General features: G+C 44.8%; 1 protein-coding gene across 1 annotated transcript in view; it reads right to left on the bottom strand.

The window, feature by feature from the left end:
• The window catches only part of vimr2 (vimentin-related 2), a gene marked incomplete at both ends in the record, with an annotated part of 19297 nt that extends 2092 nt beyond the window's left edge, over nucleotides 1–17205 (bottom strand). The window contains 7 exons of the mRNA XM_079497537.1: nucleotides 4607–4719; nucleotides 6098–6229; nucleotides 7962–8057; nucleotides 11604–11723; nucleotides 13527–13685; nucleotides 15468–15615; nucleotides 17096–17205. Coding sequence (XP_079353663.1) covers nucleotides 4607–4719; nucleotides 6098–6229; nucleotides 7962–8057; nucleotides 11604–11723; nucleotides 13527–13685; nucleotides 15468–15615; nucleotides 17096–17205 — 878 coding nt within the window. The remainder of the gene's footprint in view (nucleotides 1–4606; nucleotides 4720–6097; nucleotides 6230–7961; nucleotides 8058–11603; nucleotides 11724–13526; nucleotides 13686–15467; nucleotides 15616–17095) is intronic.
• Between the last annotated feature and the right edge of the window lie 244 nt (nucleotides 17206–17449).

Here is a 17449-nt window from a genome sequence, read left to right as displayed (position 1 = left end):
CTAAAGGAAAAGCACAGGAGTGTTTGTTCAAAGATGTGAAGTGCATCCCGAAGCACAATCAAGAGACATCCATGACTCAGCCCCCCTCCCACAGTCTGATCTCGAAACGTCCTCCCCCCCCCCCCCCCCCCCCCCCCCGCCCGTGCCCACCATATCCCTGATTAGAAGGAACAAATGACACAGCAAAATAAGCAGGCATGAGGGTGCACAGGTGTGTGGGAGCCAGCCAGCCATTACCATTACCGTTCAACCCTGATGGCAATCATTTTAGCACGGAGACAATTGCACCTTGTAATGGAGGCATGGCGCAGCTCCGTGACCAGCTGGCAGAGGAGGGAGATTGGAAGGTGGGCGTGTGGGGAGTGAGAGAGAAGAACACCAATTGCCGGAGGGGGATTGGGGTAAATATTTTTTTGTCATTTAACACTCCCAAAAGAATGCATTGTGGCTGCGGATAGCACCATGACTCACCATGATCACTTGCAACGGCTTAGGTTTCCACACAAAGATGCAATTTGCCCTTGTTTTCCATGTGATTGCAATTATCCATGTGGAAAAGCATAAATGGTGGCTTTTGCACCACACTATATATTAGTGTGCTGTCTTTGAGTTTGTGGAATTGGTGGCGAGGCATTATGTAGGGAAGGTCTAGCCTTCCCTGAAAGCCTGAAAAGGAACAATGCTATTATTGTCTCCACCAGGCCGAAGGCATGGGGAGAGAGTATGTTTTGCACTCCGTCCGTGTGTGTGTGTGTGTGTGTGTGTGTGTGTGTGTGTGTGTCCGTCCGTCCGTTACCAGCTAATCTCCGGCACCGTTAACCCGGTCGATGCCAAACTTTGCACACACACTCCCCTGGATGCCAACGATGAACCTCTGCCCCAGATTTTCCAGAACGGCCTGTTATAGCGCCACCAGGAGGCCGACACATTTTTTGATATTACTCCTCCAGATTTTGTCCAAAAATCCCGAAAATCGTTACACAGTATCTCTATAGCCATGTGCTCAAGACGGATCTGTCCGATATTTCATATTCCAACATTGGCTTTCAAAGTTTGCAGGATTGGCCCGTTTTGAACAAAAAGACTCAAATCATGAACGCAGTGTGCAATTTACGTGAAATCTTTCACACACTCTCTTACTAGGCTGAGGAATATATCCCACCCTCACATTGGCCTGTTATTGCGCCACCAACAGGTGGATTTTTGCAAAACACATTTTTGGAACAAAATTGCCATCAAAGGCGTAAGAACAAATGGCACCATTTTCACATTGGCCTATTATAGCGCCACCAGGAGGCCACAACCTGACCTGGCCTGGTGAAGACCTGTCCCCCGAGGGGCACTTTTTCTACTTTCCTGTAGGCACTGAAGTCCGCTGGTTGAGAAGAGGGACTGTGCTGGGATTTTTCTTTTAATTAGGCTCTGTAAATTGGACTATTCATGAAGGACATTGTTTTTACCGACAGCGCTTGTAACGATGGGTAACAGTTTTGCTTACTTTTGCCCACCTGAGCACCCCTATTACTTATAAATACATCACATACCAGTAGCACAACTTACTGCTGAATCTAGTTACGTTGTTGGGAAGCCCAGCAATTGGCAATTTCCCAAGCAATTTCAAGACTACCCACGGCCACCGTGGCTCAAAGAAGCTAAATTAACCCATTCTGGGCGGGAACCCCTTTTGGTGTTTTAAACATTATGTTATAATTTAGCTATTGAAAAATAGCAGATCTACAAGCTCATAGCGCGCCACCGAGTGGCGCGCTATGAACTTGTAGGTCTGCTATTATTAAAAAAAAATCGACGTCAGGCCTGAATGGCTTAAGGAAAGGATCCCCGCCATCATTTTCTCTATCCAGCCATTCCAGCTGGAAGATTGGCCGTACTGGGTGGCAAAATGTACCCGGGGGTTTGATGGAATAACGTTGGAGTCAATAAGGGCCAGGTGGACCAGCTTATAAATAATCACCATTTCTGAATAACTGAGACCTTTGTAAAATACTTGGTCCAGGAAAAATAAAAGACATATCACACATTGTTTTCTCCTGTGTTGCTTTGATATGTGTACTGTACGCTGTATACTTTTATAGAGGACAAAGGACGTTTTTGAACGTGCCGAAGTAACGCGAGACTGTCCATCATTGCCAGTGGTATCATTTCAGAGTCTGAAATGATATTGTATTTTCCTGAACCGATTCTGAAATAGTGTTTGTACACAAGCTGTCCAGCCGACTCTCATTCACTGCGCTGTATTCCAACGAGCTCCCAGTGTAAGTTTGCCACCCATGAGTGTCATGACCAGAGTTGGGTGTAACTACACTACTTGTAGTGTAGTTACTGTAATTACACTACTTTTGTCGGTAACAAGTAAGTAACGACACTACTTCTCCAAATTGAGTAATCACATTACAGTTACTGGTTGCTTTAGTTACTAGTTACTAGTTACTTGCGTCCTGCTGCTGCTTTCAGCTAGTTACTTTCTCCAGGGAGTAATCAAGTAATGTAAGGCATTACTTTTTTCAAAAGTAATGTGTAATGTGTAGTGTATTACTTTTTTGAGTAACGGACCCCAACTCTGGTCATGACACATGTCCAGCGTCCAGCACGTCTCTTCCTTAATCTACCTTCCTTGCCTTGACTGAGGAAATCCCACAAAATTAAGGATTTCATTGGATAAAACTGACACAACGTTGAATAAGCTGCTTAGCCATACGCAAGACCAAAAAGCATCACTACAAAATAAGTGGCAGCGATAATAATAAACATAGTAGCAATGTCTAGACGTCCAAGCTCATTCATGAAATGGCATATTATGATAAGATTTAATATTAAAGTGTAGGTTACATATCCGTGTGCGTCCAGCTTATCCGATCCATATATGGACACCAGATCAAGTCAGTTCCCCAAATTCAAGGTACCAAAAGTTAATACCCTAATACATGGAATGACCTGCAAACTACATTCAAATTGACCACATTGGTACTACCCCCGAGTCGTTTTAAAACCTTGGTGAGCAATACAGATCCCCACAATATGTAACTGTTTTTTAGATCGTTTTGAAATTTGTCTTGGCTTTTATTTGTAACCTAATGTAATTCACATGTATACCTTTTTATTGATCTTCTGGTGTATTGTGATGGTTTTTTTTTAAATATATGATATTGTATTACTCAACGACACTGAAAATGAGTTTAATTACTCAGTGGAATTTCGAGAATAAATTAAACTTGAATGAACACAATAGGGAAGTCGGCTCGTGGGGTGGGTGAGATTTTTTTGCTGCACTAGCTACAGGCTGGGTCGGCAACTATCAGTGGACGGTGTTGAATTAGAGTTAAATTAGAGACAGAGGTGCTATGTCCAGTTGTCCACCCAGTAGGGAGGGACACATCACTGGCCGGTGAGCCAGTAGGGTACAATAGAGCGTCGCAGTCCCGCCCCCTACCATGGCCCAGGAAATGAATCCCAATGCATTTATTTAAAGACGGTTACGCCGCGGAACAAAGCCAACTCGAGTGTTGACAACTCATGACAACACAAACAATATTTTGGACGAAACAAATAATTACAAAGAAGAAAAACAACAAAAAAAGTGTTGTAACCTGCCGTTTTTTTCTTCTTTCTAATTATTTGTTCGGCCCAAAAAATTGTGTTTGTTTTCATGATTTGTCACGACTCGAGTTGGCTTTGTCCGCGGCGTAAACGTCTTTAAATAAATACTTTCTGAAATGTCTCATTTCCTGGGCCATGGTAAGGGACGGGACTGCGACGCTCTTCCCGTCGACGCTCTATAGAGCGTCGCAGTCCCGCCCCCTACCCTGGACCAGGAAATTATTCTCCGTTCATTTTCCTCATAGACATTTCAGAAAGTATTTATTTAAAGACGTTTACGCCGCGGACAAAGCCAACTCGAGTCGTGACAAATCATGACAACAAACACAATTTTTCGGGCCGAACAAAGAATTAGAAAGTAGGAAAAAAACGGCAGGTTACAACACTTTTTTTGTTGTTTTTCTTCTATGTAATTATTTGTTTGGTCCAAAATATTGTGTGTGTTGTCATGATTTGTCACGACTCGAGTTGGCTTCGTACGACGCTTTAAAGGGTCTTTAAATAAATACTTTTTGAAATGTCTATGGGAAAAATGCATTGTGATTCATTTCCTGGGCCTGGCGTCGTCATGAAAGGGGGCGGGACTGCGACGCTCTATAGCAGTGGCAGCACACAGCAGCACAGACACACAGCAGCACAGACACACAGCAGCACAGACACACAGCAGCACAGACACACAGCAGCACAGACACACAGCAGCACAGACACACAGCAGCACAGACAATTGTGGGGAGGGGCGAGTGGCATAACAACTATACATTTGGTAGGAAAAAAGGGATAAGAATAATTGGCCACTCGAAAATAAAAGTGTGCAAAATCCTTTTGTGAGTTCACCCCTCGAGTTAAACGAACACTCGGGATTTTGCCGTGCGGGACCCTTGTGACTGACACACACACACACACACACACACACACACACACACACACACACACACACACACACACACACACACACACACACACACACACACACACACACACACACACACACAGTGTGGTGCTGAGGAGCCTGGGAAGGCGGCCAGCGGTCTGATTGCTGCCCTGACCTCTGAATGGAGCAGACTTCCTCAGCTCGGAGAGGGTCAGACCCACCGGAGCTACAACCTGACCCCAGCACAGCACCTCACACACACACGCACACACACGCACACACACATACAAAGCTGTTCTGTTCTGGCCCAGAACAGCACCTTAGGTTCTCAAGTTCTACCCAGTTGTTGTGTTAAGAGGGAAAGAAAACAAGTGGGACTGTCCCTTTGCGGTTTGCGCAGCGTAAAAAAAATGAAGATTTACGTCAGGACGTGACCAAACGTGTCAGTAGGAGCGACGGGGGTTGACGTGGTGAAAGTAGGACGCATTAACCACTGGGAGAACAAGAGGGTGGCGACTGGCCGGTCTCTTGTGGGTACATGGGTTTGTGCAGGCATGCATGTGTAAAATGGTAAATGGTGTATTGATATAGTGCTGCATCGCTGATTAAAATGAATGCCTTATTTAGTTATTTCATACTTTGCCGTATGACAGTGTCATGCTAGATTATCAACAATAGCCACTCTACAAGCTCACAGATATGATAAATATTTAACCAATGAAAAGCATTAATAATAGCTTGTGTGTAATAATAATAATAATCCACTGGAACACACATTTTTAAGTGGTGCAACCACTTCCTTAAGTGACTATGTGTGTGGGTGGGTGGCTGGCTGGGTGGCTGGGTGGGTGGCTGGGTGCGTCTGAGCACGAAAACAGCATGGTTGTTTTTCACCACCTGTGCGCAACCTAACACACACACAAACACACACACATATTAACTGTATATATGGTGATTTCAGGTGTGCCAGTACAGTGCAGTACAGTGACAGTACAATACAGTAGAGGGTACAGTAGAGCAGGGGTTCTCAACCCGTGGGTCTCGACCCCTCGGGGGGTCGCCAAATTATTTTGGGGGTCCCCAAATTATTAAAAAAATAAAAATGGAAAATGGAAATGAAGCATTTACATAGTACACTTAGTACATGCATACACTTTCTTTAATGATTATATCTGGTTTCAGTATTCATTTATGATATATTTTCTCTATTATTTTTGCAGTCAGTTTGTATTGGCGGTGGGGAGGGGGGCGGTGGGGAGGGGGGTGGGGCGGGGGTCGCGAGACATGGCCAAAGCATTTCCGGGGGTCCCCGACCAAAAAGGTTGAGAACCCCTGCAGTAGAGGGACCCCCACACGGTAACTCTGTCATTTCTCAACCGTTTCGGACGCGGGGCGGCTCGCCGGAATCGGGCCGGCACCCTGGGTGCGTTCCTGTGGGTCTGGAACCCCCCCCCCCCGGGGATCCCCACACGGAGTTGCACCACTTACTTCACACAGGTGTGATTTTTTTTCCATTTCCTGAAAAGTAACCGTTTTGGAAATAAAAGGATTCTTCTGCCCAACAGCGGCAATATGTTTGTATTTTCTGTAGTGTGCTGCCGTGCGCCGTACCTCCAGGCACGCAGCCAGCTGGCAGTAGTAGTCCTTTATGACCAGGGCTTGTGTGATGTCAGGGCTGCAGAATTCGGTACCCGTCACTGCCAGCGCTGTCCCTTCAACCGGGTCCGTCAAATCCCCCACTTCCTACAGAGAAAAGTACACACATATATTTAAATACAAACTCAGACAGTCACACACACACTGTAAACACCAGTATATATAATGTATGGTCTCTGCATCTTCTCAAGTTCATATAGCCACTCCACGACAAGAATCATTATCGCCAGCGCAGCAAAAAATTAACTGTGAGAGGAATGTAATGGCCGCCAAATTTGCCTGAGGCGATACGGTGTTTTGGAAGTGCTGATAATAACAGCAGTTAATAAAAACAAAGGGGACTCCCATGTGTTCGGTCGGTGTTCACGTTTCCCCACACGGAGAGTTATCGAGTTATCGTGTCCCAGAGGGAGTGTGTTAATCCATTGAGACCTGGAACGCATCCATGTCACGTTAGCGTTTAACCACATTAACCATTAACCCATTTTGGGGCGGGAACCCCTTTTGGTGTTTTAAACATTATGTTATAATTTAGCTATTGAAAAATAGCAGATCTACAAGCTCATAGCGCGCCACCGAGTGGCGTGCTATGAACTTGTAGGTCTGCTATTTTACGAACTGAAACTACTCAAAGAGGGTTCCCCTACCCACCTGGAACTGTATGACCCGTAACACAATGAAAGTTAATAATAATTAATGTAACAAATGACTTGTAACAATTACAAAATGTACTGTGATGCCCGATGTGACCAGAAAATTCTAAATAAAAACAAAGTTTAAAAAAAAAAAAAAAATGTGCCTCAAATCTTTCCGAAAATTGTCATGATTTAGAAAACTTTTTTTTTTTTTAATTTCGACGTCAGGCCTGAATGGGTTAAACACCAGGCAGCCCGGCGGGCCTTCTCCAACAGCAGAAAACACAGCGTGATGGAGTTGCCTCCATTTCCTCTCTCCGCTATCGTGTTTCTACAGCATGCGTCCGAGGCTGGAAGGCGTCTGTCATCGCCCTGGTGGGGGGAATACAGTAGAAGATAGGGGAGGGGTCTGGACCCTCTGATGCAGGGGTGGGCAACTTTGACGATGGAGAGGGCCACTATATTTCCACACTCACTCCAGAGGGCCGCATTGCATATTACTGTCGTAGCAAAAATAGCCGATCTACAAGCTCAAAACGCGTCGCGCTGCGACGCGTTTTGAGCTTGTAGATCAGCTATTTTTGCTATATTTGAATTGAAATACTGAATTATTTTTTGCTTTTTTTTTATTAGAAACCTGAAAAGTAACCTTGTTATTGATTTTCAAATGGATTTAGTTTTAGTTATGATAACTTTATGAACTAAATACAAATTGTACACAAAAAGACAATACTACTAATACTAGTCGTTAAGTACTAGTCATTTAATACTAGTCATTAAGTATATTTAAACTAAGCAGGTCATGTTTGCATGTTTGGAATTGCAACAGCTGAAATCAATACTAATATTCTGATATTAACCTGAGGGCCGCATTAAGTGAGGGTGGGGGCCGCATGTGGCCCCCGGGCCGCCAGTTGCCCACCCCTGCTCTGATGCAATACGTACGGTAGGATGCTTGTACCGTGCTCCAATCTTCTCCCGGTATCACCGTTACTCCTGGCAACAGGGACACTTGCAAGGTGACCGAGGTCACAGACCACAGCTGTGTTGTCACCTCAGGTCCGGGCATTACTCCAACACTTCCCCGATTGGCCCAGAGTGCTGCATCTCTCGAGTCAATTAAAGGCTATAAACGCTTCATTACTTACATCATACTGCAGCTAACACGTTGTTCCGTTTCTCACCGTGGCGTGTTGGGCCTCCATGTTTGCCAGCTGCCCTTCATAGATTGCCACTTGCTCTCTCAGGGCCAGACAGTCTGCCGTCACTGCATCCACTTCCTATGTGGTGAACAAAGAATTCAGAGTCCGTCACGAAACAACAAAGTTCTCTCAAATAAAACAAATCAAGCTCTGCTGAACTGACTCGGTTCAATTGAATGGACTAATACAAATGTGCACTGACTGAGGTTTTTTTGCAAAAAACAAAAGATCATTTGATTCCTCCCTTGTGCGTGTGTGTGTGCGTGTGTGTGTGTGTGTGTGTGTGTGTGTGTGTGTGTGTGTGTGTGTGTGTGCGTGCGCGTGTGCGTCTGGTTACACAGTACCGATTCGATGGTGAACATCGAATCGAGTGCATCGAGTGCAACGCTGCCAGTACCAGGCCCAGTGCAGTGTGGGCACTTGAGCACATCGACAGTATGAGGAGAACAATAGAGACCCACCTTAAGTACCACCATCAGTACCAGCACAACCACCGCAATGCAGAGGAAGGGGGAGGAGGAGGACGAGGAGGAGGAAGAGCAGGGAGATGCAAAGGAGGCTGGCTATATAGGGCTAATTAGAGACAAAAGATGTGTCCAGCAATCCACTCGACCGGCAGGGGTTCTAAGCTCATATAGTGTTTTTAAGTGGCTGATTAATTGGCGACAAATTAAATTACTGACATTTTACATTTGAATGGTCACAAAAAGGAAGTGGGGTGGGGGGGGTTTAGGGGGGTTGGGGGGGTACTTCTGAGACGTACTTTGGCAGCAGGAGCTCCTGATGCGTGGCGAGGGGCGAGGCAGCTACTAGCTAGCCCCGTGTCTCGGTTCAAACGTGAGCTAGCATCTGCAGAGACTCTCCCGTGCGTGCGTGCTCCGCCGCATGCTGTGCACCGACAACAAATATCCTGCTCCCCCCCCCCCCCCCCAAATCCCCCACGGTATGATGATGCATGTCATCATGCCTTCCGTTTGGACTCTCGAGTTTGATTCAGGAGGCCAATGTCTTACATCCTAGCCCCCTTCACATTGTTGCGTTGGCTCGACTAGACCGATGTTAGCACAGAATCCTTCAAAAGCAAAACATCCCCATACAATTAACTTAAAAGGTATCCTGTGCCCATAATGCAGGAGTTGGTGTAGGATTGTGTAAAAGAAGAAGTGACTGGGAACACCACAGGGTTGAGTAAAAGCACATTGGCATGGAATAAAGCGTCAGCCAATAATACCAGTGATAATCTGGACATCAACAAGGCCGTCTGTGTCCATCGCTTGTTTCATCAGCAGCCAGTGTAAGTCAGTCTATCACCATGTGGAGTGATCAGCAAGCATGCTTCTTTCATAGAATAACCACAGGGAAGCATCCTCTCCTCTCCTCTCCCCGCCCCCCCACCACCCCCCCACCACCCCCCTGGCTAATTCCCACCGAGCTTTTCAACCTTCCAGGGCAGCTGCTTCCTATTCAGAAACTCCAGCCCCTCTGCCAGCCAGCACATTACTGTCTGCGTTACATCTGTAAAGGGAGGAAATTAAAGCCTACAACATGACTCAATGAGGAGACTCAGGAATCAGCTTCCCCTCACATCTGGCCATGGCAAGGAGAAGATGGTATGCAGCATGTGCGTGCGCGTGTGTGACTGTGTGTGCGTGACTGTGTGTGTGCGGTGGTCGGGGTCTCAGGTTCCACCATGGCCACCGGCCCAGACTGTGAGTGACGGTGATCAACACCATTTGGGCAGAGCAACAGAGGCAGCAGCTGTACTGTGCTGTGCTCCACCAGCAGAGCATGTGGAGAGAGAGAGAGAGAGAGAGAGAGAGAGAGAGAGAGAGAGAGAGAGAGAGAGAGAGAGAGAGAGAGAGAGCAGAGAGCACTGGGAATGGGAGGCATGGGAACACTGCCATCTAGTGCCCCCAGCGCTTTATTGCAATTACGGTGTGCAAAGGAGCGTATCTGTGCACAGTATTTCGCTCTCACTGGGTATTAGATCTATAGACGGAAAATAACAAGCATCTGATCTGGTCCAGTAGAAAAGGCAACATCGGTAGTATGGCTTGTCCTATGATCTGTCTGTGCATGTTGTTGTATCAATGGTATATAAGAACAAACTGTATAGCCAAATTAAGATCTGCGCTAAAATTGTTGGTAGGCCAGTCGAGGTTGTGTTACGTTCCTTTAAAGAAGCCCAGATCAATAGCATTCTTAGACTGGCGAAGAGCATCTCCTCTGACCCCTTACATGTTTTAAATGATGAATATCAACTGTTGCCCTCCATGAGGCGGTTTAGAGTCCCAAAATATAAGAAAAACAGGCTAAATAACTCTTTTTTACACCAGCCTGTTCTGCTTTTAAACCAAAATCGGTAAACCAAGAGGATATGTTCTATTGTTCTTGTTCCTGTCTGCTTCTGTGAGTTGTGTCCTGTAATGTATCTTTTGTAGTGTATTGTGTATGTCTTGTCTGTATCTTGAACGGTGACGTCATGGACGCAAAGCAAATTTCAGTGAAAGCTGACAATAAAGTTGTATCGTATCGTATCGTTATGAAGCAGAGCATTGTTAGTATAACCCATTTTGGGCGGGAACCACTTTTGGTGTTTTAAACATTATGTTATAATTTAGCTATTGAAAAATAGCAGATCTACAAGCTCATAGCGCGCCACCGAGTGGCGCGCTACGAGCTTGTAGGTCTGCTATTTTTGAAAAATCGTGAAAATATTTAATTCAGAAAACTGGAGGATTTAGAAGATTTTTTTTTTTTTTTCGAGGTCAGGCCAAAATGGGATAATGTCCTTCTGAATGGAAGCTGTCTTTGTATCAGGAGGAGGACAGACACCAAAAGGAAGCTGTCTTTGTATCAGGAGGAGGACAGACACCAAAAGGAAGCTGTCTTTGTATCAGGAGGAGGACAGACACCAAAAGGAAGCTGTCTTTGTATCAGGAGGAGGACAGACACCAAAAGGAAGCTGTCTTTGTATCAGGAGGAGGACAGACACCAAAAGGAAGCTGTCTTTGTATCAGGAGGAGGACAGACACCAAAAGGAAGCTGTCTTTGTATCAGGAGGAGGACAGACACCAAAAGGAAGCTGTCTTTGTATCAGGAGGAGGACAGACACCAAAAGGAAGCTGTCTTTGTATCAGGAGGAGGACAGACACCAAAAGGAAGCTGTCTTTGTATCAGGAGGAGGACAGACACCAAAAGGAAGCTGTCTTTGTATCAGGAGGAGGACAGACACCAAAAGGAAGCTGTCTTTGTATCAGGAGGAGGACAGACACCAAAAGGAAGCTGTCTTTGTATCAGGAGGAGGACAGACACCAAAAGGAAGCTGTCTTTGTATCAGGAGGAGGACAGACACCAAAAGGAAGCTGTCTTTGTATCAGGAGGAGGACAGACACCAAAAGGAAGCTGTCTTTGTATCAGGAGGAGGACAGACACCAAAAGGAAGCTGTCTTTGTATCAGGAGGAGGACAGACACCAAAAGGAAGCTGTCTTTGTATCAGGAGGAGGACAGACACCAAAAGGAAGCTGTCTTTGTATCAGGAGGAGGACAGACACCAAAAGGAAGCTGTCTTTGTATCAGGAGGAGGACAGACACCAAAAGCAGGGTTATTTCTTTTCTTTTACCACAGCGACATCCTGGCGCTCCAGGTGAACGAGGGACTTCTGATCGACAGCTATCTCGTGCTCTTGCTGCAGACATTCCAGTTCTTTCTTCAGCTCCTCCGTGTCACACAGGATGTCATCCTGCAGGCAGGGACACACAGAAGGGAACAGAACAGACAGTGATGGCCCTCGACAGGTCAGCAGGTTAGACAGCAGAGCCACTGCAGTGACAGCCTGATGCTGCATCGGTATCAGAGGAGAATTCCATACTAGAAGGCTTTTTTTTTTTTGTGGCTTTCGCCTTTATTTTATATTTTTTATGGAGGGACAGACAGTAGGCTGACAGGAAACGGGGAGAGAGATGGGGTGGAAGACATGCAGTAAAGGCCGTCGGCATTGGGAGTCGAACCCGCGGCACACTGCCAGACTGGATTACCAGCCAAGGTGCCTGGACCACTGAGCCATGGCCCAGGCCACTAGAAGGCTTTCTTACCTTTATTTGTAGTCGTTACGTTCCCACCAAAGAGGTCCAGGTGTTATTTTGTGCAAAAGCGCATTATTGGCTATTTCCCCTACATACGCCCTCAATGAATTGCATTGAATTGAATGGGGCTATGGGGTGTTGTGCTAATTCGCTTATTTCCATCGCTCAAAAATCAATGTTTTTTGTATATATCCTCTCTTCATAATGTAAATAGCATCCCAAGCGGCACACTTTACTACTTTTTTCGATGGAAATAAGCAAATTAGCACAAAAACCTAACCCCCATTGAGGGCTTATATTAGGGGAAATAGCCAATAATGCACATTTGCACAAAATAACTCTTTGTTGGGGACGTAACAACTACAAATAAAGGTAAGAAAGCCTTCTAGCATGGAATTCTCCTTTAAGATGCAATGCGAATGTAGCACCATGACGGTATGTCACAGAGACAGAGAAAAACAGAAAGACGGGAGAAAAAAAAGGGCAGGAGTACAACGCTTTTTTTTGTTTTTCTTCTAATTATTTGTTCTGCCCCCCAAAAAATGTTTATTGTCATGCTTTGTTCGAGGCTTCAAACGTCTTTAAATAAATACTTTTTGAAACGTCTATGGGGAAAATGCATGGGGAATTATTTCCTGGTGCCCTCGTTGTTCTGGAAGGGGGCGGGACTGCGATGCTCTATAGAGTTAAAGTGGTTGAGCAGATTTAGCTGATATATTATTCATCCTTTTTGCTGGAAGCCCACTTTGAGAACCAGTGTTGTACTGCAGTGGTTTCCAAACTTTTTCATGTCAAGGACCCCCAAAATGAGCCCCACTCATTAGCCCGCGGACCCCCATTACAAAAGATATGCCAGGGACCCCCCCCATAAGAGAAGATTTTTGTAGTGATTTTCAACTATTTTCATTTCAAGGACCCCCCAGTTTAATCTGTTTAAGTGCCAGGGGGTGGACACCAGTTTTGGTCCTCGGTGCCACCGAAGCCCATTATAAATAAAAGAAAGAAAATGTAATTATATTGTGCATGTCATGTGCATGTCATCACCTGCACACCAGATTAGAGGAATTTTCAAAATATGGATAAAAAAGAAAATAGAAAAGTTTTTTTTTTTTTTTTTAACTCGTCTTAACGCCCCTGGCAATCAGTGCATAATTAGATTCAGCTCGTCTTAACGTCCCTGGCACTTTTAATATGCAACAGGCTACAGACTTCCATTTAATGGCATTTCTATCGGGGACCCCCAAATTATATTGTAAAATCAATGTCAATTTAACTCTGAGAGTGTAACGGGTCCATTTGGTTCCGCATTTGTACACACTCAGAGTTACAGACCCATTAGGGTCCATTTGGTTCCAAACTATCATTTAGCTGGGGACCCGCTGGAACTCCCTCAAGGACCCCTGGGGGTCCCCGGACACCACTTTGGGACCCACTGTTGTACTGTATAAATGAGCCCTTACTCTCTCCCTGCGCAGTCTCTCCACCACGCCATCCAGGCTGTAGTCTGGCACAGCCACGGTGGTGGTGTTGCGGGAAGAAACCTGTTGGCTGTTCTGCTGGTCCTCTATGTCCATGATCTTGCATTCCAGAGACTCATTCTCCTCCTCAAAACAACGTGCCTGCAGGACAGAGAGAGAACCAGACAGCGGCCTTGTGGTTAGAGTGTCCGCCCTGAGACTGGGAGGTCGGGGGTTCGATCCCCCCGGCCGGGTCATACCAAAGACTGTAAAAATGTTACCCAATGCCTCCCTGCTTGGCACTCGGCATCAATGGGTTGGATTGGGGGGTCAAATCAACTAATGATTCCCGAGCACGGCGCACGCTGCGGCTCACCGCTCCAAGAGATGGGTTAAATGCGGAGAACAAATTTCACGGTGGTAACGTGTGTGACTAATCGTACGACTTTGACTACTAAAAACAACAGAAAGTTAACCAAACCACATGATCAATGCACAACATCATTCCCCCACACCGGCTAATGCAAATTTAAAAAAAAAAAGCATAATAAAAGTTATAAAACTGAAATTGGGAAAAGGTGCCAGGCGAATTATGTTAGAGACTGCTGAATTCTGTTTGCTGCCCTCCATGGGTAGAGACTGCTGAAGGGTGAAAACATGGCTGGCTCACCTTGATTGATTGAAAGATTTATTAACAGATTGGAGAATCACAGTACATTTCAAGCACAACTCAATACTTCTTGAGATTCTAACTAATTTCTTGACCTCCGACTTCCCAGAAATTGACAACATCGACGCGTCATCATGGGTCACCAGGTCAAAAAACTAATCTTCACTCTCCTACATTACTAAACGCAGTTAGGGACCACATGCAATAACTTCACAGACCACCAGTGGAACACATTTTTTTTTGGTTAAACCAAAAATAATTTTGTTAAAAGGTTAAAACTCTATATTCTGATATAGTATTCATTGGTATAAAGTGTTTGCAGTAACAGGGGCCTCCTTGTCTTTAATTAACCAAAACATATTTTCATAATGGGTCACCAATTTCATCAGGAGAGAGAACCCATTTATCAGTTTGAAGTTCCAATTTACCAATTTAGTCTACTAATTTATTTTGTTTCATCACTTCAAAATGTCACTTATTTAACTGTAGGAGTTCCATTTTCTCATCAGATTCGGATCCAGTGGGTATCCCGACGTGTCACATTGCTGGCCAGATTGGGGAGACCACAGCTGAACAAAATTCTATAGCTGTTTTTCCACAAAGGTCATAATTAGGTAAAGTTATCTTAAGTTGTGGCAAATCTGCAAAAAAATGCTTCCAAATTTCATTATATTTGAAGTAGCATGTGACATGTCAAACTAGGGGTTTTTCATGATGCTGAATCCATTCCAAGCATTAGTTTTGCACGAAAAACTCCTTGGGCTAAATTCGGCCACAGCCACTTGCCCAAATGTGCCCAAATGTGCTGACCTCATCACATTTGTAATGACAGCTATGGGCATTTTTGTGCAAAACTAATGCTTGCAATGGATTCAGCATCATGAAAACCCCCTAGTTTGACATGTCACATGCTACTTAAAGTATAATGAAATTGGAATTCTTTGCCTTATATTGGTTGATAATGGTACCCCAACTTTCAGCAGCTGTCACAAAGTTTCCCAAGGGAGTTGGGTCGGAACATTTTATTCTGTGATAGTAGACACCTTTATGAACACATCTGTCAAGAAAGCTAGTGGTAAGTATTTTTTTCCCAGATTTGCCACAACTTAAGCTAATTTTCCCTTATTATCAACCTAGAATGCTTTGACCTGTTCTGTAGTTTTTAACCTTTAGAGGGCAGCAAACGAACAAAATTTGATTATGGTTTCTGTCCCAATCATCAATCTCTAAAACAAAATAGTTCAGTTGGACCAGTGGGTGTCTTGGTGTCTTACCAGTTCAATCAGTCTGGCCAGGCGGTCATTGAGGGTAGCGATGATGGTGCGCTCCTGGGCAAAGCGGCTCAGACCCTCCTTATTGATTGCCTTGGCAGCTACAAAGTCTAGCTTGTCACAGTCACAATGATCAGCAGCAGCTGCACTCCTGTGAGAGGGACAGTGTGTACAAAGAAAGGATTTTGTTGTGGCCCGAAGGCACGGCCACTTTGGAAGTGGTTGGCCATCCCTCCTCAAAAATAATTATATATAAAAGGATACACACACAGACAGGTGACAAATTAAAGGGGTAGTTCACCCAAAAACGTACTTATTTTGCGTACTATTCATAGATATTCTTTTGTTTTAGTCGCATTCCTAAGTCAATAATTTGATGACCGGGTCATCGGTCAGGAGTAGAAGACTCACTGAGACTCCACCAGTCATCAAATGATTGGCTTAGGAATACGACGAAAACAAACAAAACAAAAAATCTCCATGAATTCAAGGCTTCATGGGGTGTGTGATTGATAGAAAATAAGTCACCTTTTGGGTGTACTACTCCTTTTAAAAGGAAAAACCAACATGAAGTTAATAAGGTGTTGGGCGACCGCAAGCTGTCATAACTGCTTCAGTGTGGTTTGGCATGAACTGGAGGAATGGAACACCATTCTAACAAAAGATACTCTCTCGGTTGGTGTTTTGATGATGGCAGCCAGTCACACAGCAGTCCGAAAACTCCTATAGGTGTTAGATTGGGTTCCCTAGTAAACTAGGCAACTAGTAAAAATGACTAGAAGTGAATGCCCTAATGGAAGCAGATGCATTTGTCATGTTTCTCCATTCTCAGTTATTCAGGCCTTTCCTTTAATGTGTCACCCATCTGTAAACACAAGACCAATGTGCAAATTTAGACGGTCACATTTTAGCGATGCAAACTATAACCAAGGAGAATCAATAAATACTGCTGTACATCCGATCCTAGCCTCCTCCGCTTTGTTTCAATGTTGCCCCTCCCAAATCATGTCAGTGTAAAATGAACACTGTTGGATGAAGACGATGACATAACATGCAGAAAAGGCATTTGTCATCATTCTCCAAACATTCCGTTGGCACCAAACAGGCGTAGTTACAACACCCTGAACACACAAGAACCAACCCCATGACAGAATACGAGTACATATACAATACATTGCATAAGATGAGCAGTGTTATTGTGTAATATTCTTGTTTGCATACAGATCACGTCCTGAAAAAGCAAGCTTGTCCTCATTATCTCCTCATTTAAAACCCATTTTGGGCGGGAACCCCTTTTGGTGTTAGCATTATGTTATGCTTTAGCTATTGAAAAATAGCAGATCTACAAGCTCATAGCGCGCCACCGAGTGGCGCGCTACGAGCTTGTAGGTCTGCTATTTTTGAAAAATCGAAGAACCACTGACATAGAAACATAGCTTTTTCAGAAAACTGTCAGGATGTAGAAGACATTTTATAGAATCTGATCTCAGGTCAAAATGGGTTAAAAACATCAGTCGCATCACAACATGTAATAAACTTGTAGAGCCTACTTTAAAAAAAATGTTTTTTTTGTAGTACCGAATACCAAATCTAACCCAAATCTCCTGCCCATTACAGAGAAGCATACTGACCTGGTGGAGGCGCGGTACTGCCCTGCACACTGCACGCTGGAGCCTCCATTTCGGCCCCACTGGATGTCCTCAAACAGCTTGCGGTATGAAGACACTCTCAGCATGGCCATGGCTTTGGGACGGGTACAGGGTTAACGTCGATTAAAACAACAGGCAAATGGTGACCGCGGTTCGAAGCTGGGGTTCTTATACTCGCAGTGGACGGAAATGTCGCACTCAGGTGACAGATATCTCTCAGGACATCACTGGGACCAACTATAGGACCTAGCATCAGTCAATAAGGATTTGCCACATGGGTGGGGAGTCGGGACTGAGCCATAACAACCGGGTTGTTATTTATTCCCTACATTGTTC

This window comes from Electrona antarctica (genome assembly GCF_951216825.1).
Source record: "Electrona antarctica genome assembly, chromosome: 1".
Lineage (NCBI taxonomy): Eukaryota > Metazoa > Chordata > Actinopteri > Myctophiformes > Myctophidae > Electrona > Electrona antarctica.
This window is presented reverse-complemented; position numbering and strand designations above follow the sequence as displayed.